At 53.1% G+C, this 24,707-nt stretch overlaps 2 protein-coding genes across 2 annotated transcripts; one reads left to right on the top strand and one right to left on the bottom strand.

The window, feature by feature from the left end:
- NRGN (neurogranin) lies at positions 1-9,274 on the top strand. Its single transcript, XM_054395701.1, has 3 exons — positions 1-15; positions 4,857-5,063; positions 9,237-9,274. The coding sequence occupies exons 1-2, from the start codon at positions 1-3 to the stop codon at positions 5,061-5,063; spliced, it is 222 nt and encodes a 73-aa protein (XP_054251676.1). The 3' UTR covers positions 9,237-9,274.
- Positions 9,275-10,363: 1,089 nt separating this feature from the next.
- Positions 10,364-23,817, bottom strand: LOC128977952 (endothelial cell-selective adhesion molecule-like). Its single transcript, XM_054395669.1, has 7 exons — positions 23,772-23,817; positions 14,468-14,625; positions 12,924-13,137; positions 12,689-12,844; positions 11,682-11,804; positions 11,425-11,563; positions 10,364-10,829 (listed from the first exon to the last, which is right to left on the bottom strand). The coding sequence occupies exons 1-7, from the start codon at positions 23,815-23,817 to the stop codon at positions 10,481-10,483; spliced, it is 1,185 nt and encodes a 394-aa protein (XP_054251644.1). The 3' UTR covers positions 10,364-10,480.
- Positions 23,818-24,707: the final 890 nt, after the last annotated feature.

Here is a 24,707-nt window from a genome sequence, read left to right on the forward strand (position 1 = left end):
ATGGACTGCTGCAACGTAGGTGCCCCTCACCCTTCTTTTGCCCTACACCCCCTTCCCACTCCCCCCCTCCCCCCTTTAAATGTCGCTTTGTTGCCTTTTCAGTTTCTCCTTTCCCCGCTGCTGTGCTTGGGTACGGGGGCGGCGGAGGGGATTCGGGGTGGGGATGGAGGGGGTGGGGGTGCTGCACCCAAAAGGCTCAACCCGCCCCCACCCTAGCGCTGCTGTGGACATCCCCCCCCCGCCGCCGGCAGACCCACATCCCACCTCCCACCCCCCCAAAGCCCCTTTCCCTCCCTCACACCAGTTCGCAGCCAGCATCCCACCAGCAAAGTGCCCGCTCAGCCCCAAGCCCAGCGGCCAGATGCGGGGCTCTGCTTCTCTCACCCACCCCCTGTCTCCCAAATTACTTTCCAGATGGGACTGGGGGATCCTTATGGATAAAGGGATGAACTGGGGGGCACTGGGGCTGCATCCATCCCTCCCCTCCCCGGGGCAAGTCTCCCTCGCTGCCCGGCCGCCAGTGGACTCTGGGTGCTGATCCAACACCAAACCGCAACCTTTCCCCCCTTCCCCCGTTTTCCCTCCCTTTTTTTTTCCTCCTTGCACCCCCTTTCCTTTCCCTCCCTTTTTTCCTCTATTCCCCCTTTTTCTCCTCCGTTTTCCCCCCTTTTTTCCTCTTTTTCCCCTCCTGCTCAGCTGGCAGCACGGGGAGAAGCACCTATCTGCCCTCCTAGGCACCTCCAGAGAGGCAAAACCCACCCTGGATATAGAATTTTTCCCACTCGGATATAGGATTCCCCCCCCACTCCCTTTTAGGATTTCTCCCTCTGGGCATAGGATTTGTCCCTCCGGATGTAGCTTTCTTCTCCTGGCTATAGGATTTTCTCCCTGGATACAGCTTTTCGCTCCCTGCTTATAGGATTTCTCCCCCTGGATGTAGGATTTCTCTCCTAGATGTAAGTTTTCATCCCTTGGGTGAAGGGTTTCTCCCTCTGGATATAGGATTTCTCCCCTGGATATAGGGTTTTGCTCCCCTGGATATAGGATTTCTCTCCTGGTTACAGGTTTTTATGCTCTGCTTATAGGATTTCTTCCCCTGGATGGAGGATTTCTGCCCTTGGATTTAGATTTCTCCCACATTGATGTAGGTTGCCCCCCTGAATATAGGATTTCTGCCCTGGATGAAAGTTTCCCCCCACTCTGGATATAGGATTTCTCCCCTGAATATAGGATATGCCCCTCTGGATATAGGTTTCCCCCACCTGGATGCATGATTTCTCCCCTGGATATAGGTCTCACCCATATATGTATAGGATTTCTCCCCCTGAATACAGGATTTCTCCCTTGGATATAGGATTTTCCCCCTGGATATAGGATCTGTCCCCTTGGATACATATTTCCTCCACCTGGTTGTAAGTTTTTACCCCCTGGATATAGGATTTCTCCCCTGAATATTTGATTTCTCTCCTAGATATAGGATTTCATCCCCTTGGATATAGGATTTCTCCCCTGGATATAGGTTCAATATCTCTTTATGTGAGATTTCTCCCTGGAATATAGGATTTCTTTCCTTGATATAGGATTTTTCCCCTGGATATAGGATATACCTCCCCAGTATACAGGATACACCTCCCCAATATATAGGTTTTCTCCCTTGTATATAGGTTTCCCTCACCCATATATAGGATTTCTAGCCCTGGATATAGGTTTTCACCTTCAGGATATAGAATTTCTCTCTTGGATATAGGATTTCTCCTCTGGATATAGGATTTCTCCTCTGGATATAAGATTTCTCCTCTGGATATAAGATATGCCTCCTTCTCTATAGGTTTTTCCCCCTGAATATAGGATTTCCTTCCCCTGGATATAGGATTTCTCTCCTGGATATAGGATTTCTGCTTTGCATATAGGGCTATCTGCCCCCTCTGGAGGATTTCCAGCCCTGGATGTAGGATTTCTCCCCTGGATGTAGGATTTCTTCCCCAGCTAAAGGATTTACAGCCTTGGCTATAGGATATCTTTCCTGGCTATAGGCTTTCCAGCCCTGGCTGTAGAGTTTCCAGCCCTGGCTGTAACATCTCCATGACGGATGTATCATTTCCACCTCGGAGCTGTCACTCCACTGTCCCTGCAGCCGCTGCTGCTGCTGCTCCTTCTCTCCCTTCACCTTTCCCGCCAGGAAAACAACCCAAGCAACTTTCCGGAGCCACAGCATGCTCCCATGGGAAAAGCATCACATCCACCCCTCCCCCCCCAGACCTGCACCTCCCAAATACGCCCCCCCCCCCAAACCCACCCCTCCTCCTGCACCACTGCTGACAGCAGAGCATCCAACACCAGCTCATTCCCATATCCCCATGGAGTTTTCCCCCCTTGACCTCAGCATCACCTCAGGTCCACCTGCTCCGGTGGGATGCTGCAGGAGGGCAGTGGGCTGCAGTGATTGAACCTTTTATTTGGTGGGGTTGGGGTGGGGAAATCCTTTTCCTCCCCTCTGGCATTTCCCTCTTCCCAAATTTCCTGCTGTTTCTGTCTGAAGCCCCAACGAAGGGATTCAAGAGGATGCAGCAGGATGCCAGGGAAGGGGAAACTGAGGCACAGCCAGCTTAGCATGACCCACCCCCCCCAAACCCTGCTCCCAAAATCCCACCTCCTGCTGCTAGGGGTGCTCCTCTCCCTCTATCCCAACCTTCAAGAGAGTAGGATTTGTGTTCCTGGGATCTGGATTCTTGCAGCCAAGGGGTCAGGGTAGGGGATTTAGGGATGAGCAGGGGGCGAAGCATCTTCCACAATGCACTTTCAGCTGCAAAGGCCCCAAGAGACCCCCAAAGGATTTCTAGCAAACCCCCTTTGGTTTTAGCCAAGAACCTTGATTCTGGGGGAAGAACTCTCATTTTTAACAAAAGAAGAACCCTAATTTGTAGCAAGGGACCCTAATTTTGATCAAAGGACCCCAGTCTTTAGCAAAGAACTCTCACTTTTAGCAAAGAAAGAACACTCATTTGGAACTAGGGACCGTCATTTTCAGCAAAGAACTCAGTTTTTGCACTGCACCCCAGGTTTTAAGCCAAGAACTATGATTTTTAGTAAAGAACCTTCATTTTTTTTTTGCAAGGAACCCTCATTTTTGGCAGAGAAAGACCTCTCATATTTACCAACTAACCCAAACTTTTAGCAAAAGTACTCTGATATTTAGCAATAAATCCTCATTTTTAGCAAATAATCCTCGTTTTTAGGAAAGAATCCTCACTTTTTAGGAAACAATCCTCACTTTTTAGGAAAGAATCCTCACTTTTTAGGAAAGAACCTTTTCTTTTTAGCAAAGGACCCTCATTTGGGCAAATAACCCTCATTTTTAGCTAAAAGCAAAAAGACTCTGAGTATGTATCAAATATCCTTCATTTTTAACAAAGAACCTTGAGTTTTGGTAAAGAATCTTCATTTTTATCAAAGAATCCTCATTTTTAGCACAGAACCCTCAGTTTTGGTGAAGAAAGCCCCCAGATATTTAGCAACTCACCTTAATTTTTGGCAAAGAGCTCTCTTTTTTTTTTTTTTTTTTTTCCCAAAGAATCCTCATTTTTAGCAACTAAAAACCCCTGGTATTTATCAGCTAACCCCAGTTTTGGGTGAAGACCTCTCAATATTCCTAAATTAACCCCAATTTTTGGTGAAGACTCCTCACATCCATCAATGAACCCCAGTTTGGGGCAAAGACCTCTCGTATTTATCAATGAATCCAAATTTTAGGTGAAGACCTCTCAAATTCATCAGTCAACCCCAATTTTAGGGGGAAGACCTCTCATATTCATTATAAATTAACCCCAAATTTTGGTTGGAGACATCTCATATTCATTAATCAGCCTGAATTTTGGGCAAAGACCTCTCACATTCATCAATCAACCTCAATTTTGGGCAAAGAACTCTCATATTCATCAATTAACCCCAATTTTGGGTGCAGATGTCTCACATCATTGACCAACCAACCCCAAATTTTGGGCAAAGATCTCTCATATTCATTAATGAATCCAAATTTTGCTGGAAGCCCTCTCAGATTCATCACCCAACCCCAACTTTGGGTGAAGACTGCTCATATTCATCAATTAGGACTCCTCATATTCATCAAGCAACCCCAGATTTTGGGGAAAGACCTCTCATATTCATAAATTAACTCCAAATTTTGGGTGAAGACCTCTCATATTCATCAATGTACCCCAAATTCAGGCAAAGACCTCTCATATTCATCAATCAACCCATTTTTGGGGCAAAAACCTCTGATATTCATCAGTTAAGACTCTTCATATTCATCAATCAACCCCAAAATTGGGTGAAGACTTCTCATATTCATCAATTCACCCCAAGTTTGGTCAAAGACCTCTCATATTCATCAATGAACCCAAATTTTGGGTGAAGACCACTCATATTCATCAATTTACCCCAAATTTGGGCAAAGACCTCTCATACTCATCAATGAACCCCAAATTTGGTCAAGGATCTCTCATGCTCATCAATGAACCCCAAATTTGGGCAAAGACCTTTCATAATCATCAATCAACCTCAATTTTGGGTGAAGACCTCTCATATTCATCAATCAACCCAATTTTGGGGGTAAAGACCTCTCATATTCATCAATTAAGACTCCTCATATTCATCAATCAACCCAATTTTGGGGCGAAGACCTCTCATACTCATCATCCAACCCCAATTTGGGGTGAAGCCCTCTTTAGCAAGGGGAGAGCTAATCGAATGCCCTCATTGAATGCTTTAACCGGGGTCGGGGGACAGCCTTTTGAGCTGCCACCATCACCACCACTAACCCCGGCATGGGGCGGGGGTTTGTTGTCCTTTTCCAGCAGGAGGGCGCCTGCACGAAACTGGACGAGGACATCCTGGACATCCCTTTGGACGACCCCGACGCCAACGCGGCGGCGGCCAAGATCCAGGCGAGTTTCCGCGGCCACATGACTCGCAAGAAGATCAAAGGGGGAGAGATCGATCGGAAAACCAAGGACGCCGAGTGCGCCAACAGCACCCGCGGCGGTGACCTCCGCAACGGCGATTAGGTAGGTCCCCAAATCTCCCATCCCCCGGCACGGGGTCGTTCCTCACGCCGGGCACCCTCCCCGCGCCGGAGAAAGGGGTTTGGATCCCCAAGAGGTCGAAGCCCGCGGGCTGCCTGCCCTAATTTTGGGAGCGCTCCGTAGTAGTGAGCGGGGGGGGGAAGGAGGCGAAGTCCTAGATTTGGATTTGGTTTCTCCCTTAGCAACACCACCCCGAGCGCCTCGCCTCAGCGCAGGCTATTTTTAAAAGCCTGTGTCACAGTCTCCTGGCAGGAAAAGGTAAATTTAAAGGAGCGCCCACGGGGCCCGAGGCCGCCCGGCAGCGTTGGCACCGCGGGGGGTGGGGAGGGGTTGTGCCCTGTGGTCCTCCTGGTGCTGGCCGGGGTGAAAGGGGAATGGCCCCGGGGACTGGGATGGGGGTGGGGAGGGTTGTGGTCGGTGTGGCTGCTGGGAGTGGTGGGGATGGGATGGGACTAGGGTGCTGTGGGAAGGAAAGGAGGGGACAGGGGGATGCAGTGGGGATGAGCTGAGGTTGCAGGGGGGAAGCAGCAAGGGTGCAGTGGGGATGCAACAAGGATGGATTGAGGAAGGAAGGGGGATGCAGTGGGGATGCAGTGAGGATGCAGTGGGGATGAGCTGAGGATGCAGTGGGGATGCAACAAGGATGAATTGAGGAAGGAAGGGGGATGCAGTGGGGATGCAGTGGGGATGCAGTGAGGATGCAGTGGGGATGCAACAACAGATGCAACAAGGATGAATTGAGGAAGGAAGGGGGATGCAGTGGGGAAGGAGTGAGGGTGCAGTGGGGAAGCAGCGAGGGTGCAGTGGAAAGGAACTAAGGATGCAGCGAGGATGAATTGAGGAAGGAAGGGGGATGCAGTGGGGATGCAGCGAGGATGCAGCAAGGATGAATTGAGGAAGGAAGGGGGAGGCAGTGGGGAAAGAGTGAGGATGCAGTGGGGATGAGCTGAGGGTGCAGTGGGGAAGCAGCAAGGGTGCAGTGGGGATGAGGATGCAGTGGAGATGCAACAAGGATGAATTGAGGAAGTAGTGGGGAACGAGTAAGGGTGCACTGGAAAAGGAGTGAGGGTGCAGTGGGGAAGGAGTGAGGGTGCAGTGGAAAGGAACTAAAGATGCAGTGAGGATGTGACAAGGATGAATTGAGGAAGGAACTGAGGATGCAGTGGAGATGAAGTTGGGATGCAACATGGAAGAACTGAATACAATGGGGATTCAGTGGGAAGGAACTGAGGATTCAGGGAGGATTCAGTGGGGCTGCAGTGGGGATCTAGTAAAGATACAGTGGGGATGCAGTGTGGATTCAATGGGGATGAAGTGGGAAAGTACTGAGAATGCAGTGGGGATGCACTTGGGCTGCAGTGGGGCTGCAGTGGGGCTGCAGTGGGGCAGCAGCTGCAAAGTGCAGGGCCTGTGCCACTCATTAGGGCCACCAGGTTCGTTAGAACTGCCTCATTAGATTGCTGAGCTGGTTGGAACCCTGAGGGGGGCTGTCCCCCCCCAGGTGCAGGCAGGGTACAGGCAGCAGTGGGAGGCAAGACTAGGGTGCAGGAGCAGGGCAGGGAGAGGGTGCAGGCAGGGTGTGGGTGGGCTGCAAGTAGGGCAGGAGCAGGGTGCAGGCAGGGTGTGGGCAGGGGGAGGGCACAGAGAGGGTGCAAGCTGCAGGAGCAGGTGTGGGTAGGGTGCAAAGAGGGCAAGGGCAGAGTGCAGGCAGAGTGCAGAAAGAGGGTGCAGGAGCAGGGTGCAGGAAGAGCATAGGATGTTGGTGCAGGATGCAGGCAGGGTGCAGATAGGAGCACCAGGATGTGGGCAGGGCACAGTGTGCAGGCCGGGTGCAGGAGCAGGGTGCAGGAGCAGGGTGCAGGAGCAGGGTGCGGAAGCAGGGTGCAGGAGCAGGGTGCAGGAGCAGGTTGCAGGAGCAGGGTGCGGAAGCAGGGTGCAGGAGCAGGGTGCGGAAGCAGGGTGCAGGAGCAGGGTGCGGAAGCAGGGTGCAGGAGCAGGGTGCAGGAGCAGGGTGCAGGAGCAGGGTGCGGAAGCAGGGTGCAGGAGCAGGGTGCGGAAGCAGGGTGCAGGAGCAGGGTGCGGAAGCAGGGTGCAGGAGCAGGGTGCAGGAGCAGGTTGCAGGAGCAGGGTGCGGAAGCAGGGTGCAGGAGCAGGGTGCAGGAGCAGGTTGCAGGAGCAGAGTGCGGAAGCAGGGTGCAGGAGCAGGGTGCGGAAGCAGGGTGCAGGAGCAGGGTGCAGGAGCAGGTTGCAGGAGCAGGGTGCAGGAGCAGGGTGCAGGAGCAGGATGCGGAAGCAGGGTGCAGGAGCGGGGTGCAGGAGCAGGGTGTGGGAGCAGGATGCGGAAGCAGGGTGCAGGAGCAGGGTGCAGGCAAGATGCAGGAGCAGGGTGCAGGATGCAAGAACCATGTGCAGGAACAAGATGCAGGCAGAACACAGGATGCTGGAGCAGGGTACAGGTGAGTCACAGGCAAGATGCAGGAGCAGGTTGCAGGCAGGGTTCAGTCAGGGTGCAGGACACAGATGAGGTTCAGGCAGGGCACAGGAAGGCTGCAGACAGTGTGCAGGATGCAGGCAGGGTGCAGCTGGGTCAAAGGGTGCAGACAGCAAGAGTGGGGTGCAGGCAGGGTGCAGGAGTAGGGTGCAGGCAGGGGGTAGTGTGCAAGCAGGATGCAGGGTGAAGTCAGGTCATAGAATCAGAATTGTTGGGTTTGGAAAAGATCCCTAAGAGCATCCAGTCCAACATCAACCCAACCCCACCATGGCCACCAAACCACAGCCCCCAGTTGCCATGGCCACAGGTTTCTGGAACCCCTCCAGGGACTGGGACTCCACCACCTCCCTGGGCAGCCTGTGGGCTCCTGACCACTCTGGCAGCAAAGAAATTGTTTCTAATCTCCAGCCCAACCATCCCCTGCAGCAACTTCCTGCAGCCCAGAGCTGGGTGCTGGAGCTGCTCCTCTTGCAGCTCTCAGGAGAGGCACAGGAGTGCCAGGATCTGCAGGGTGGCTTTGCAGAAAGATTCCTCTCTGCCTCAGGAGAGCTCCTGAGCTGCAGGCATGGCCAGGGAGCTCCCAGCACCAAGAGGCTCAGCAGAGCCAGGAGCTGCCAGCAGAGCCAGGAGCTGCCAGCAGAGCCAGCCTGGGCTTCAGCTCCTGTGGGAAAAGGGCAGCAGGGCGGTGGAAACATCAAGGAGCCATTTGGTTGGCAGAGACCTTCAAGCTCATCCAGTCCAACCCTTCTCTGACTCTGCCAAGGCTGGGGCTAAGCCATGGCTCTCAGCACCACAGCTCTGTGGCTTTGAAACACCTCCAGGGATGGAGACTTCACCACCTCCCTGGGCAGCCTGGGCCAGTGCCTGAGAACCATTTCAGTCAAAAAGTTTCTTCTCATGTCCAACCTCAACCTCCCCTGGGGCAGCCTGGGGATATTTCCTCTTGTCCTGTTCCTTGGGAGCAGAGCCCAACCCCCACCTGGCTCCAGCCTCCTTGCAGGGAGCTGCAGAGAGCAATGAGGTCTCCCTCAGCCTCCTCTTCTCCAGGCTCAACACCCTCAGCTCCCTCAGCTGCTTCTCCCCAGCCCTCTTCTCCAGACTCTTCCCCAGCTTCCTTGCCCTTCTCTGCTCCTGCTCCAGCCTCTCAATGTCCTTCTGGCAGTCAGGAGCCCCAAACTGAAGCCAGCACTCAAGGGGTGGCCTCAGCAGTGCCCAGTCCAGGGGCACAATCCCTGCCCTGCTCCTGCTGCCCACACCATTGCTGCTCCAGCCCAGGCTGCTGGTGCCCTTCTTGCCCACCTGAGGCCACCCCCTGCCTCATCTCCAGCTGCTGTCCCCCAGCACCCCCAGGGCCTTTCCTGCTGGGCACTTTCCAGCTCCTCTGCCCCAGCCTGGAGCCTTCCTGGGGTTGTTGTGCCCCAAGGGCAGGACCCAGCCCTTGGCCTTGTTGAACCTCCTCCTATTGGCCTTGGCTCATCCCTGCAGCCTGGCCAGGTGCCTCTGCAGAGCCTCCAACCCTCCAGCAGATCAACACAGCCACCCAGCTTAGTGCCAGCTGCAGACTGACTAAGATCACTGGGTATAGGCAAGGCATGGGCAGGGCACAGGCAGGGTGCAGGTTGCAGGCAGGGTCCACGGTGCTGACTCTCTCTCCTTGCTTGCAGGGCTGCCCAGGTGCTCCCCGGACCCCCGCCAGTGCCTGCCAAGGCCCAGGACCCCCTGCTTCTCCCCACTGCTGCCCCTCGCATGCTGCCCCCGGGGCCCCTCCCCGGCCGGGGTCTCCCAACCCCCAACCCCAGCCCCTGCCCACCCCAATAAAGGTCCCTGCCAGAGGCCCTGCTGTCCTTGGCACCTTTCAATGGCACCCCCAGGGGTGGTGAGGTGGTGGTGGTGCAGAGCTGGGGGGGTGCTGGCCAGCAGGGATGTCACAGAGAGAGCTCACCCGTGGGCAGGCAGCAGCAGGGACATCCTGCAGGGCTGTGACAGCAGAGAGGAGTGTGTGACAGCAGAGTGTATGACATTGTCCAGGGGCTGTGACAGCAGCACAGGAGCCACAGCTGGCAGGACATCACAGCTGGGGGGGTGGCTTGGGGGGGTGGCACTCAGGCTGGGAGATGGCACACATGGGGCTCTGGGGGGGTGATGTCACTGCTAGATGTGTGACATCATGCAAGGGGTGTGACATCACTGCTGCTCATGCTCAGGGGTGTGACATCACTCTGGTCTACATGACATCATCAGTGGCCATGTGGCAGACACACGCTTGTCATGACGTCACACTGAGACAGGCTGTGACAGCCAGGGCCCGAGGTGTGACACATGCACACCATGGCACCATTCCAAGGACCTGGCTGGCATAGTGTGACATCACCCAGCTGTGATGACATCACCCTGGCATGGTGACATCACAGAGCTGTGGTGACATCCCCCAGAGTCCTACCAAGTCCCTTGGTCCCCCCAAACAGAGCCGAAGCACTGGTGCCAGGCACTGTGGCCACCTTTTAATCAGAAAAAAAACAACTAAAAAAGCCTCCCCCCACACTTTGTGCATCCCCCCCTGTCCTTCGTGTGTCCCCCAGACCCCTGTTCCCCCACTTTTGTGTCCCCCCCACCGCTTTTAATGCTCTGTTACCAAAACTTCTGACTCAAACATCCACATAAAAACACCAAATGAGATCCCCCCCAGCTCTGGGTGGGGCTGGGGCTATTCTGGGGGGGGTTCTGTTCTGGGAGATGTGGCCCCCCCTAGCCCCTTCCCCCATTAAACACCCCCCGCTGAGTCCAGCTGCTCCAGGTGTCTTTGAGAAAGAAACGAAAAAACCCCACAGGGACCAAATCCCCCCCAAATCACCCCAAAAGTGCCCCCCCAAAATGGGGGGAGTGGGTTGCGCCCCTTGTTTGGAGGGGGTCACACCAAGGAGCCAGCTCGGCTCTGTGCTGGCACCATGACAGGGACGGCTCCGGACCGTGCCAAGCTGGAGGGGGGCAGCGAGGCCGGGCCGGGGGGTGGGTCCCGGCGGGGGGCGGTCCCGTTAGAGGCCGGAGGGGAGAGGTTTGGGGCTCGGCCCCCGGGCCGGGGCGGGGGTCCCCGGTAGCTGGTGGCGGCGGTGAGGACGGAGGCGGTGTCGGAGGGGGGGCTGGGGCCGTAGGGCCGCTCGCGGGCGCCGCCGAGGGAGGACAAGGTGCTGGTTTTGGAGATGGTGTCTGAGGCTGCTCTCCGCGCCCACGACGGCGTTTTGGGGGCCACAGCGTCTTCCCTGCCGAGAGGGGGGGAGGTGTCGGAGAGGTGGCACCGGTGAACCCCCCTTGCTCCCCTCCCTGGCGCCTCCCCACCAAAGGAAAGGGATCCCTCAGCTTGCACAGAGCTGCTGGGCCCCAAAACTCGGGGAGACAGAGGGGAAAGTGCCATTGTTAACTCTGAAACCTAGCGACGGCTGGGCAGGGAGGAGACCTCCTCCCCATCTCCTTAACTCTGAAACCTAACGATGATTGCCCAGAGTGCAAGCCTTCCCCCTGTTCACTCTGAAACCTAACGATGGCTGGGCAGAGATTAAAGCTTCCTCTCTGATCCTGTTAACTCTGAAACCCAGCAATGACCGGACAGAGATGGAAACGCCCTCCCTCTTCTTGTTAACCCTGAAACCTAAGGATGGCTGGGCACAGTGGAAACCTCCTCCTGCTCTGCTCACCTGAAACCCAACGATGCCCAGGCAGAGATGGAAACCTCCCCCCGGCTCCTTCTTAACTCTGAAACCTGGCAATGGCTGCCCAGAGATGGAAACCTCTTGCCCTGTTAACCCTGAAACCTAGTGATGACGATTTGAACCTCCTGCAGGGGAGGGTTGGCCTCACTTGATCTCGTTGGCTGCCTCCTCCTGGCCGTCGCGTTTCCTCCTGCGGTAGCCGATGAGCCGCTGGGTGAAGAAGGCAACGATGGCAAGAGCCCCCAGGGAGCCCATCACGGCGCCGGCGATCACCGCCTTGGTGCTAGCTGTTGGGGAGAGACCGAGAGGTGGCGGTGGGGGTGGGTCACTTCCCCCCATTCCCACAGGGACCCCACGGGGAGCTCGCAGGGCCCGTGTCCCCCTGGCACTGAGGACAGTACGCACTTGAGTGCACCTCCAGGGCGATGCTGCAGTTGGCCGAACCTGCTCGGTTCTCAGCCACGCACAGGTAGACTCCTGACATCTCCAGGGACAGGTTGGTCAGCTTGAGGGTGCCCCTGGCATGGTCTGCAGGTCAGAAATTCAGGTGTTTCCTCATGACCACCCCCCATGTGCCCTCCCCACAGTGGGCAGAGTTAATCCCAGACTGCTTTGGGCGGGAAGGGACTCCCCCCCCCAAAACCTCATCCAGTGCAGCCCCCAGGGACATCCCCAACCACAGCAGGTTGCTCACATCCCCAACCAACCTGAGCTGCACTGCTGCCAGCCATGAGGCAGCTCCCACCTCTCTGGGCAGCCTGGGCCAGGCTCTCCCCACCCTCAGCCTCAAACATTTCTCCCTTCTCTCCACTCTCAATCTCCCTCTTTGCCTTCCAAACCATCCCCCCCTTGGCCTGGCCCAACAGGTCCTGCTCCAAACTCTATCTCCAGCTTTCTTCAAGGCATGCAATGCCACCAGAAGGTGTCCCTGGAGCCTTCTCCTCTCCAGCCTGGACAAGCTCAACTCTCTCAGCCTGGCTCCCAGCAGAGGGCTTCCAGCCCTGCCAGCATTGCACTGATGAAGATATTAGCCAGCACTGATCCCAGTCCACCCCCTGGATGAGTGCACTCATCACCACGTCTCCAGCTGGATGTTGAGATGCTGCCCACTCCCCTGTGCACATCAGCAGCCAGCCAAATCCATGCCCACCCATCCCCTCCACCTTTCTCCATTTCAGAGAGAAGAAGGTTTTGGAGGGACCATGACAAAAGCCTGTGGAGCACCATGTCAAAGGCCTTACAGAAGCCCAGGTAGATGACATCAGGAGCTCTTCCTAGGGCCACCAATTTCCCTTGTCTGCAGGATCCAGGAGCCATTGGGCAGGGAATGGGTAGAGTTACGGAATGAAGCCAAATCATCCCCCAGCCGAAGCTCCCCAGGATTTCCCAGTACCCCCCACGTCCCACCTTACCCTGTGCCGGTGGGAAGTAGAATTGCAGGTTGGGAGCTGTGCGCTGCCACTGGTAGGTGGGGGAGGGCTTCCCCTTCCTGGAGGTGCAGCTCAGGGTGACGTTGGCCCCCATGGCAGGGTCACCGTGCAGCTGGCAGCGGGGGGCGGCCGGTGGCACTGCGGGCACCAATGTTAGGCCCCAGAGCCGTGGCGGGAGGGGGCTGAGGGGGGCCGTGGGGCGTGGCGGAGGCCTTACCCAGCACGGTGAGGTTGATGACGCCCACGTTCCGTCGCGCGCTGGCCACCTCGTCCACCACGTTGACGGTGACCATGTACTGGCCGGAGTCCCGCTCCCGGGTGGTGTTGATGAAGACCGAGATGTTGTGGGTGACGATTGGGTACAGGAACCCCACGCGGGGCTTCAGCTCCGTCTCCTCCACCTTCACCACCCCATCCAGGAAGGTCAGGATCTGCATGGGGTTCAAGCCCCTCTTGGTCACCTCTGGGTGAGGTTGTGGGAGAGGAACCCTCCTTAGATCCCAGATTTTGTGAAGGAGCAATCGTTGTGTGAGTCTCCTCCACTCTCACCTGCCCACAGCATCCACAGCACAGGAACCATGGGCACCTCCCCATCATAGGCACCATGAATATCCTCTGCCTCATGGGCATCTCTCCATGGTGGGCATCTCCCCGTGGTGGGCACCATGAGCTTCACCTCATCATTGCACCTCCCCATTGTGGGCAGTATTAGCATCTCCCACTGTGGGTACCACAAACACCTCCTCATTGCAAGGTACTGCAGACATGTTCCCATCATGGGCATCTCCTCACCATGGGCACCACAAGTACCCTCCTGTCATGGACACTTTGAGCACTGCCTTATCATGAGCCTCTCCCCACTGTGGACAGGAAGTATCCCCACTGTGAGCACTGCCTCATCAGGGGCACCATGAGCATCTCACCATCATGGACACCTCCCCATCATGGGCACCACAAGCAGCTCTCCATCACAAGCATCTGCCCATCATGGGCACTTCCCATTCCCATTGTGGGCACCACGAAGCTCTCCCCCTCATGGGTAACTCCCCACCATGGCCACCACAAGCACCTCCTCATTGCAGGCACTGCAGGCCTGTCTCCATCACGGACACCTCCCCGTGGTGGACATCAACCCATCATAGGGCTTCCCTTTTGTGGGCACCATGAAGCTCTCCCTATCATGGGCACCACCCCACAATATGGTAGATGCCAAGAACTTTACCGCACCATGGGCACTGCTTCCTCATAGGCACCATGAGCATCCCACCATCATGGGCACACCCCACCATGGGCAACAAAAGCATCTCCCCACTGAAGGTACCATAGTCGTGCCCCCATTATGGGCACCACCTCATGGTGAACATCTCCCCATGGACACATGAGCATCTCCATCAGGAGCATCTCTCCATCAGGAGCCCTTCCCACTGTGGGCACCACTAAGTTCTCCCCATCATGAGCTGTGATGGTCACATCCTTGTGGTGAGCACCACGAGCTTCACCCCATCATGGGCACCACAAGCACCCCCCACACACAGTGGCACCACAAGCACCTCCCCTTTGTGGCCAACATGAATTTCTCCCCATCATGAGCACCACCCCATGGTAGTCACCTCCCCACCAGGAGCATCACTCCCTCGTGGGCACCACCTCATCATGGCCACCATAGACTTCCCCCCTCATTATGGTGGACACCGGGAGCACCCTCTCAGCTCTGGCCACCTGCTGGCCTGTCCCACTTGGTCCTTGCCCACCCTCTGTCACCTGGAAGGGGTCAGCATCGTCCTTGTCCAGCAGCCAGGTGATGTAGGGCTTCTTCTGGGAGCTGCTGGTGTACCAGGCTGGCAGCACCACCTGCTGCCCTTCCACTGAGAACACCGAGCCCGTGCCCACATGGACCTCCAGCACCGCCGAGGAGACCCCTGCAGAGGGCAGGGAACAGGATGGGACCCAGCCTCAGCTGCCCTTTCCCCATGGCAGATGAGGAACCTCCCCGTTCCCAAGGGAACCCCCAACAATCCCAGGAAGCTGGGCCAGGAGGACTTTCTGCTCCTTCTCCACCACAGGAAGGGCTTCCTGGCTGCTCCGCAGGATGCAGGACAATGACCCTCCCCCCAGCCCTGTTCCCCCTGGAATTTCAGCCCCTTCCCGGGCTTCCAGCCTGTGGGATTTATTGTGGTGGGAGGGAGCACCCCAAAGCCCTCCCCAGCATCTCAGCACTGCCCTCATGATGGTACCAGTGGGTGGCTTCTCCTCTCTCTCCTGTCTCTTTCCATCCTCATTCCATCCCTTCCCAACTCCATCCCATCCAATCTCAGCCCATCCCATCCAAAACACCCTCCTCCCACATCACCATCATCCCACCATCCCCACCACAATGCTGCCAGCAGGAAACTGGGATTATTCCTTGGTGGCTTCTCCTGACCATCCCACCCATCCCATCCCAAATATCCCATCCTTTCCCACGTCACCCCATCCTGACACCCCATTCCCAAGTCCCCAGCATCTCCATTTTTTCCTGCCAGTGCCAAACTGGGATTACTCATGGGTGACTTCTCCTGACCTTCCATCCCATCCCAAACATCTCAGTCCATCCCAACCATCTCAGCCCATCCCAACCTACCCACCCCATTTCATTCCAAATACTCCACCCCATCCAAACCCTCCCATCCAGACCCTCCTACCCAAACCCTGCCACCCAGACCCTGCCGCCCAGACCCTGCCACCCAGACCCTCCCACCCAGACCCTGCCGCCCAGACCCTGCCACCCAGACCCTCCCACCCAGACCCTGCCACCCAGACCCTCCCATCCAGACCCTCCCACCCAAACCCTTCCACTCAGACCCTCCCACCCAAACCCTACCATCCAAACCATCCCATCACTGTGTCCTTTACTTCCCAGTATCCCTCCAATGATGCTGCCAGCATTAAACTGGGATTATTCATGGCTGGTTTCTCCTCATCTCCCATCCTAAATATTCCATCATATCCCAAGTAGCTCCTCCCACCTCATCCTATTCCACCCCATCCCATCCACCCCATTCCCATGTCCACTGCATCCCAGCATCCCTCCTTCTTGCTACTTGTGCTAAACTGGGATTATTCATGAGTGGCCTCTCCAGACTCCCCATCCCTAATCCTTTGCATCCCAGCATCCCTCCTTTTTGCTACCAGTGCTATACTGGGAGTATTCATGGGTGGTTTCTCCTGACCTCCTATCCCAAAGTCCCAGCCCATCTCATCCCACATCACCCCAAATACTCCATCCCAACACCCCATCTCTCTCTCCCCTGCATCCCAACATTCCCTCTTTTGGCTGCTGCCACAAAACTGGGATAACTCACGGATGGTTTCTGCTGACCCCATGTCCCATCCCAAACACCTAATCCTCCTTTTCCCTGCATCTTGAGCCCCGCTGGGAGGAGCCAGTGGGATAGGAGTGTGTTCTGTGGCCCGAAGGATGCAGGGAAGATTATTCCCTGGTTTTGCCCATCAGGCTCAGGCAGGAAATGAATCGGCTCAGGCGAGGCAGGGCTGAGCCTGGAGGGTTTTCCCCAAGGGAATGCCACCGAGGAGCCGCATCCCAGCAGCTCCATCCCTGCATCCCAGTGGCTCCGTCCCTACATCCCAGAGTCTCTATCCCCATGTCTCTATCCATGTCCCAGCAGCTCCATCCCTGCATCCCAGCGGCTCCATTCCTGCATCCCACCCATCGATCCGTGTCCCCAGCTGGCCCCGCTCCTGCCAGCGCCCCAGGGATGCTCTGGTTGTGGGGATTGAGTGGTGTTACCAAATCACCCTGGACCCCTGCTGCCAGCTGGGATTTATCCCAGGATTGAGAGGTTTTAGGGAGCGCTATGACAGCCTCAGCCTTTTCCCTATGGATTAGGAGGCCCGAAGCAGATTTTCCAGGGCGGGAAGAAGGAAGCAAGGCGCTGGAGGAGGTATATTTAGCCTCCTCCTCGCATCCGTTCCTGATCCTGGTGCGGCTTCCGGACGGAGCCTTCCAGCTCCCAGCAGGAAACTCTGCTCGGGGCTGATAAAGTCTTCCCAGGGTCGGAACAATTAATTAATTAATTAATTAAATTCCCCTTCCTTAGGCATAACACACAAAAAAAACCCCAAACCCAACGTAGAAACCAGCCCTGCTCCGAGGAGGATGCGCAAAAAATAGCTCAGCCAGGCTAAGAACTTTAAACCCTAAATCCCGGCCTGGGGAGGGAAAAGGGCTGGAGGCAGCAGCAGGAACCCCCCAGGGGAGGTGGGATCGGGGGGATAATAAATGTCATTAGTGGTATTAATTGGTGTTATTGGAGTTGTTAGTTGATATTATCAGTGTTATTAATTGGAGTTATTAGTGCTATTGATGAGCTGGATGTGAGAGTGTGGAGAAGGGATGGGGATTACAGTGGGATTGTGCTGGAATTCTGCAGAGAACTGGCTGGAATTTAGGGAATAGTGAAGGAATGTAAGTGTCGGATAATTAAATGGTGATTGAGATAAAATAGCTAATAGCTAATAACTGTGATGTCATAGGGATGGATTCAGGGGGGATTAATAAGAAGAGTGATAGCAGTGGGGATGTGATTGGGATTTTAGAGCCCATGATCGGGATAATCAGGATAATAATGATTATGATGATTAATAGTAATGATATTAATAATGCTATCGATAATAATGATGATAATGATGACAATCATCATCATTATCATAATAGTGACCTTAATGAGGGTCATAATAATGCTACTACGACTACTACTAATAATAATTAGTATTATAGTGACCTTAATAATAATAATAATAATAATAATAATAATAATAATAATAATAATGCTACTAACAATAATAATCAGCATAATAATGAGATTTTTAATATTAATGAGGACAGTGATGACAATAATGCTAATTAATGACAATGCTAAAAGTGATAGCAGTAATAATAATGGTAATAATTGTGATAATGCTGATATTTAGGCTATTGCTAATAATAGTGATAATCACAGTGATATTAAGGCTACTGCTAATAATCATGGTAGAAGTACTTAGAATAATTCTAATAATCAGGATAATTGCTCATGGTGATAATGGTGATAGCAGTGATGATAACAATGGCAATAATCATCACTAATAATTATATTAATGATGACAGTGATGATATTAGTTATTATTAGAATGATAAGAATGATGACAATGAATCAAGGTAATAATGACAATGATGATAATGGCAATAATAATGATAATTAATAATGAAAGCAATAATAATAATGGGCATAATTATTATAATTATTAGTGCTAATGATAAGGTTTCTAATAATGCTAATAATAATAATATAGTTCATTAATGATACAAAATACCTCATTCAATGACCCCCACAGCTCCTAATCCTCCCAATATCCTCAAAATCCTGGGAAATCCCAGATGGGTCAGCCTGGCTCCTCCATCACTACAAATCTAACTCCATTCCTTTGGGATAATCTGGATGGCAGTTAGGGAACAGCACACAAGTGGTGTGGTTTCTGCAGGAAAAGGTCCAACAAGGCAGAGAGGTCACCTAATAATTATTAGGAGGATGACAATTTCTCTCAGAATAGTGCTAACAGTGCTAATGATAATGATAACAGTGAGGGTAATGCTACATATGGTGCTAATAATAACATCAATAACTGTAGTAGTGACACTAATAATACTAATAATAACACTAATAACCCTAGTAATGCTAATAATAATGCTAGTAACTCTAAAAATAACATTGATAATGCTAATAATAACACTAATAACTCTTAGAATGCTAATAATAATGTTAATAACTTGAATAGTAACACTAATAATGCTAATAATAATGCTAATAACTTGAATAGTAACACAAATAACGCTAATAATAATGTTAATAGCTCGAATAGTAACACTAATAATGCTAATAATAACACTAATAACTAATAGTAACACTAATAATGCTAATAATAACATTAATAACTCAAATAATGCTAATACCTCCAATAATATCACTACTAATGCTAATAGTAACACTAACAACCCAAATAATGGCATGAATAATGCTAATGACAATGCTGATAATGCTGCTAATAGTACTAACACAGCTCAGCAATGGTGCAGATGGCATCCTCGATGCCCCCTCAGCTCCCAAGCCTCCTGGCATCCCCAGATCCCAGCAGATCCCATTTGACATCAGCCCCAGTGTGGGGACACACAGAGGGGCTGTGCCAGGATGGGGGAATGCTGCTCCAGCACCGGCTGGAGGCTTCCTGCTGCGTCCCAAGGCCTGCGAAGAGCCCCAGAGGTGCCAGCGCCTGCCACAGGCCCCCTGGATGTGTTAACTCTGAAACCTAACGACGGCAGAGTCCCCAGCGCGCTGCGGCTGCAGCTTGGCTCTGTCAGCCCTGCCCCATGGCGAGAGGACGTCGTGACCGCCCCCTCCGGGAGAGGCAGATGGGTCTGGATTCGGATCCAGGTGATGCTCACTTCCTAAAATCCAAACCCTTTCCTCTCTGGGTTTCATCCCCATATTCCTCATCTGGGATGGATTGGGCCCTGGGGCAGGGCTGGGAGAGCTGCTGGTGGAGCAACAGTCCTGGGATGGGACCTGTTGGCATCAGCCCTGGCTTCACCACCTCGTCGCTCCAAATCCCCTAATGCCTTAACCAGATCGGAAAAATTAAGCCGCTCCCAGCGCTCCTACGCGGATCGAGGCGGGGGGGACACAGCACACACGGGACCTGGGCACCTCCCTGCTGCTCTTTGGGCTGAAAAACCTTGGATTTGGAGCCAGCTGCCTCCAGCTGAGCACCTGCCCTGGGGTTTTCCCTCCGCTCCAGCCCATCTGCCAGGGGGGTTTCCCTAGGGAAAAATCTACCTTTAAAGTCAAAAGGCCTTTTTTAATGCTCCTAAAGTTTTCCCTATGGGAAAAGAAAAAGCATCTGTAAAAATACCTTTAGATTTATTCCCTATGGAAAAAAAATCCCTTTAAATTATTTACCTTTCAAAATCCCTTTATTATTTTTCCATGGGGAAACAAACAAACAAAAAAAGAACTTTCCAAATATCCTTAAATTTCTCCCCTATGGGAAAAATAAACACCAAACCAAAACAACTTTTTACACCCTCAAATTTATTCTCTATGGAAGAAAAAAATCCCTTTAAAGATAGCTTAAAATTTTCCACGTGGAAATAAAAATCCCTTAAAATTTAGTTTAAAATTTTCCCTGTTGAAATAAAATCCCTTAAATTTCAGCTTAAAATTTTCCATATGGAAATAAAATCCTTTTGAATTTATCTTAAAAGTTTCCATGTGGAAATAAAATCCCTTTAAATTTACCTGAAAATTTTCCCTATGGAAAGAAACACCTTTAAAAATACTCCTAATTTTTTTCCCTATGGAAAAAAAATTCCATTTCATTTACCTTTTAAAATCTCCTTTTCCCCCCTTCTGGGAATAAATAACTTCACATTTGCCTTTCAAGATATCCTTAATTTTTTTTATGGGGAAAAAAAGGAACCTTTACAAATACCCTTTAGTTTTCTTCCCTAAGGAATATTTTTTCCCTAATATTTTCTTTATTTTTCTTTTCCCTAAAGGCAAAAATCCCTTAAATTTACCTTATAAAATACCTGGAAATTTGCTCCCTATGGAAAACAAAATCACTTTAAAATTCCTGTTAAAAATATCCTTCAATTAATTTCCTATGGGGGAAAAATATCCTTAAAATCTGCTATTTAAATTATCCTTAAATTTTTTCCCTGTGGGGAAAAATCCTTTTAAATTTATTTTCAAAGTTAAATCTTTTTCCTTTAAATATATCCTTGAATTTTTCCCCATAGGAAAAAAAAATTAAAAGCTTTTTAAAAGATCCTTAACTTTATTCCCTATAGGAAGGAAAAAATCCTTTTAAATTTACCTTTCAATATAATCCTTAATTTTTATCCTCATGGAACAAAACCTTTTAAAAATATCTTAGCATTATTCCCTATGGAAAATATAATTCCTTTAAATTTACCTTTTAGTATATCCTCAATTTTTTTTCCCTATGGGAAAAAAGAAAATAATTTTAATTCTACTCTTCCAACTAACCTTCAATTCTTTCCCATGGAAAAACCCCAACCTTTTAAAATATCCTTAACTTTGTTCCCTAAGGAAAATTCTCCTTTCCATTTAACTTTCAAAAGCCCTCTATTATTTTTTTTCCATTATGGGAAAATAATTTCCCTTTAAATTTCCCTGAAATTATTTTCCCTACAGAAAAACAAAACTCACCTTTAAATCTATCTTCCTATTTTTTCCCTATGGAAAAAAATCTCTTTAAATCCCCCCCCAGCTACACCAACCTCCTGATTAATCCCTGTGCCTGCACTAAACCCCTTGCTCCCACCTCAAATCCAATCATTTCATCCCCCCCAAAGCCAATTCCCTGCTCACGGCGCAGCTGGAATACCCCAAATCCGTCATTTTTCCCCCCAAAATCCATCCCCCCACCCCCTCCAGATCCGACTCTATTAACCAGGAGGGAATTAAGGGGGGGGAGGTTTGATGACCCAGCTTGATGGGATTAAGGCGCCAGAGCCATGTGAAACCCAGCCCCAAATTAAATCCCAACGGATCCAACTTGAATCCTGCCGGTAAAATGATCCCTGCAGAGCACTGGGGACAGGGCGAGGGAGCATCCCGGACTTTCTTTGCCATTTTTCAGGGATTTTTGTTTGTTCCTTCCCTTAGCTCTGACTATTTATATCAGGGCAGATAGGAGATTCCAGGCTGCAGAGCAGTATCCCTTGGGAAAATCCACGGAGCCTTTTCTCATGACCCCGGGGTGGCAGCAGCAGGGGGGGGGGGGTCAGAAGGAGCTGAATCCTCCGGAGAGGCCAAATTTGGGAAAAAAGCAATAAAATAAAATAATAATAAGGAGGAGACGTGACCCAGCTCCGGGAAAAGCGCTTCGACCGCCGGGATGGGAGGAGGAGGAGATGGGGTGGGAATAAGGATGGGATTGGGGGTTGGATGGGGGTGAGATGGGACTGGGGACTGCATGGGACGAGGGTGAGGATGAAGATGGGAATGGGTTGGGGAAGGGGATGGGATTGGAGGTGGGGATTGGATGGGATGGAGATGAAGATGGGCTTGGGAATGGAGATGGGAATGAAAATAAGGATAGGAAAGGGATGGGATTGGATTGTGAATGGAATGGAGATGGGAATCGGGTGGGGATGGGAATGGATTGGGGATGAGGATGAGGAGGGGAATGGGATGAGAATGGGGATGGGATTGGGGATTGGATGGGAAGGGAGCGGAATGGTAATGAGGACTGAGATGGGAATGAGGATGGGATTGAGATGAGAATGGGGATGGGATGGAATTGAATTCAGTATGGGATGAGGATGGGGATGGGATTGGACATGATGGTAAATCTGTGATGGGATTGGATTGGATACAGGATTGGGACGAGGATGAGATGGGGATGGGGACAGGGATGCAGAGCATCATCCTTCCTTTTCCCTATCACAATCCCGAATCGACCCTGCAGGCTGGGAAGCAGCTATTTGGGAGGATCCCCATCCATTGGGGGCCCAAAAGCAGAAGAGCATCCTGGTGGGAGTTGAGGCCGGAGCAACCCCCACGCCTCATCCCAACATCCTTGAATGACTTCTGTCCTGGAAAATAAACCTTCAAGGAGCAAAACACCGCGGCTGCAGGACCCCCACCCAGCGTCCCGCCGGAGCGGAAACGGTGCTGCCATTGTTTCTGGGGCCATTTCCTTTCCCCAAAGGCCTCTCCTTCTGGCTGGGAATGCCAAGGGATATTTCCCTTTGGAGCAGCCATGCTTTTTCCAAACAAAATCCAAATCAGGCTAGCATTTAGAAGGGGGAAAAAAAGCCACAAGCAGAAAAGGATGAGACCTGGAACCCCAAAATCAGATGGAGTGGACTTAAAATTGGGAAACAAGGGAGATGGAAGGATTTTGTCCAGGAAAAAAGGGAAAAAAATTGATTTTTTTCTTCCTGGCACCATATAGGGAGGTGAGTTCTCAGCTCTGGCACATCAGGATCCCCAGGCTGACCCCCGCTGCAGGCTGGCTTTTAGTTTAGGGCTGCTGGAGGGTGCTGCCCTCCAGCTGCAAGGAACCAAGAGGCTTTCCCCGGAGGATCCAGAGGCTCCTCTCTCAGAGCACACCAAAGAGGGATGGGTGGGGATTGAGCCCCTCCTCAGCACCCACCTGCCTGCTGGAGGGCATAGAGAGGGGTACCCTGGGTCCTACCCAGCGCCCCCCCCCCCGCCCCCCGCGAAAGCTCCTCCACCCTGCCTGGTGTGCCCCAGTTCTGCTTCTTGACGAGTGCCCTCCCCAGTTCCCCGGGTCCTGCCCAGTTTCCCCCGGCTGGTACTGCTGGATCCTGCTTGGTGTCCCCAGTGCTGCCCAACATCCTGACCTGTGGCCCCCCCCTCACCCCCATCCATACCCTGTTGTCTGTACCTGACACCTGCCCAGTGCTCCCCAGCCCAGTCCTGCCTAGGGCACCGTGTCTCCTGCTGCCATCAGATCTGCTCCATGCCCCTCCCGCGGTACCCCAATGCCTTGCCCCTTGTCTCCCCGGTACCCCCGGTACCCTCCCGGTTCCCACGCATCCTGGTCGGTATCCCCTCCCGGTAGCCCTGTACCTCTGGATCCTGTACCCGTTAGCCCTGTATCCCCTCTCGGAGGGCCCTGACCTCTGGATTCTGTCCGGTGCACCCCCGTGTCCTGCCCAGCGTCCCCCAGTGTCCCCCGGTTCCTGCCCGGTGTCCCCCAAGTCCCTCCGCATCCGCCCCTGTGCCCCCCGAGTTTTGCTCGGTGCCCCCACCCCGGTAGCCGAGTGCCCTCCCTGTACCTCTGGATCCTGCCCGGTGGCCCCCGCGGTCCTACCTGTGCGCCCCCGGTAACGCCGTGTCCTGCCTGGTGCTCCCCCGGTACCCCAGTGCCCCTGCAGCACCCCGCACCCTACCCAATACCTGCCCCCCGGCACCCCGCACTCTCCCGATGCCACCCCGCGGTGCCGTGCTCCCGGTGCCCAGGCGGTGCTCACCCAGCAGCGCAGCGAGCGCCAGCGCCGCCCGGCTCAGCGCGCCCATGGCCGCAGCAGGTGCCGGTAGCAGGGGGGGGACGGACGGGGAACGGCCCCCCCCATCCCCTCCGACCCCCCCGCAGGTGGAGGCGTGGACTCCTTGGGTGGGCGTGGTTTAGGGCGTGGTATCTCGTGGGCGTGGTTTCGCCCCACCTCGGGGGGGTGTCCCAGCCCCAAGGCAGCCCCCCCCTCCCAAACACCAGCCAAGTTTGCGGTGATAATTAATTAATAGGGCTCTTATTAATTAACTGATATTAGGGATAAGGGGGGAATGCGGCACCTCAATGTCACCTCACCCTACAGCAGGGTAGCAAAGGGACCACCTGAGCCCCTTTCCCCCCTCCCCCGCCCCTCGCCTTCCTCCCACATGAAATCCTTACAAATAATTGGCAAAAATCCCCCCAAAAGGCCATTTGGGGCTCTCCGGGTCTCGGGGGGATCCTCCCCGGCTCGGCCGAGGTTATGCCGGTTCCTGCGGCCAGGGTCAGCCCCCGGAGCGCCAGCGGGAAGGGATTAGGCGAAGGAGGAGGAGGAGGAGGAAGGCGGGGGGGATTAATCCCTGCTCGCCCTCGGCTCCCCCTCGCAAATCCAGCGCGGCCGCCGGGACCGCGGGATCCGCCCTCGGAGGATTTAGGGGGATAGACCCCGATGGATCCCACCTTTTCCCGGCCGGCAATCCCTCCCACCTCCCGGGAGAGCCTCATTCGCACTATCTTGTGGGTAAATTCACCCAATCTGGAGATAAATTCGCTCTGTTGCAGCTATTTACCCTGTTTCGGGCGAAATTAACCCTGTTGCAGGGTGATTAACCCTGTCTCGGGCCAAATGCTCTCGATTTGGGGCCAATCTCACTCGATTTTGGGGTAAATTAATCCAATTTTGGAGCAAATTCACCCT

The sequence above is a fragment of the Indicator indicator genome, chromosome 34 (assembly GCF_027791375.1).
Source record: "Indicator indicator isolate 239-I01 chromosome 34, UM_Iind_1.1, whole genome shotgun sequence".
NCBI classification, from domain to species: domain Eukaryota; kingdom Metazoa; phylum Chordata; class Aves; order Piciformes; family Indicatoridae; genus Indicator; species Indicator indicator.

What these genes read in the sequence shown, in the direction of transcription:
- LOC128977952 (XM_054395669.1), bottom strand. Translation starts at nt 23,817, where the DNA reads ATGGGCGCGCTGAGCCGGGCGGCGCTGGCGCTCGCTGCGCTGCTGG. An exon ending in CTACTTCCCACCGGCACAGG is followed by an intron (nt 11,805 to 12,688) that starts GTAAGGTGGGAC and finishes TCTGACCTGCAG; the next exon opens with ACCATGCCAGGGGCACCCTC. An exon ending in CGCCCTGGAGGTGCACTCAA is followed by an intron (nt 11,564 to 11,681) that starts GTGCGTACTGTC and finishes TCTCCCCAACAG; the next exon opens with CTAGCACCAAGGCGGTGATC.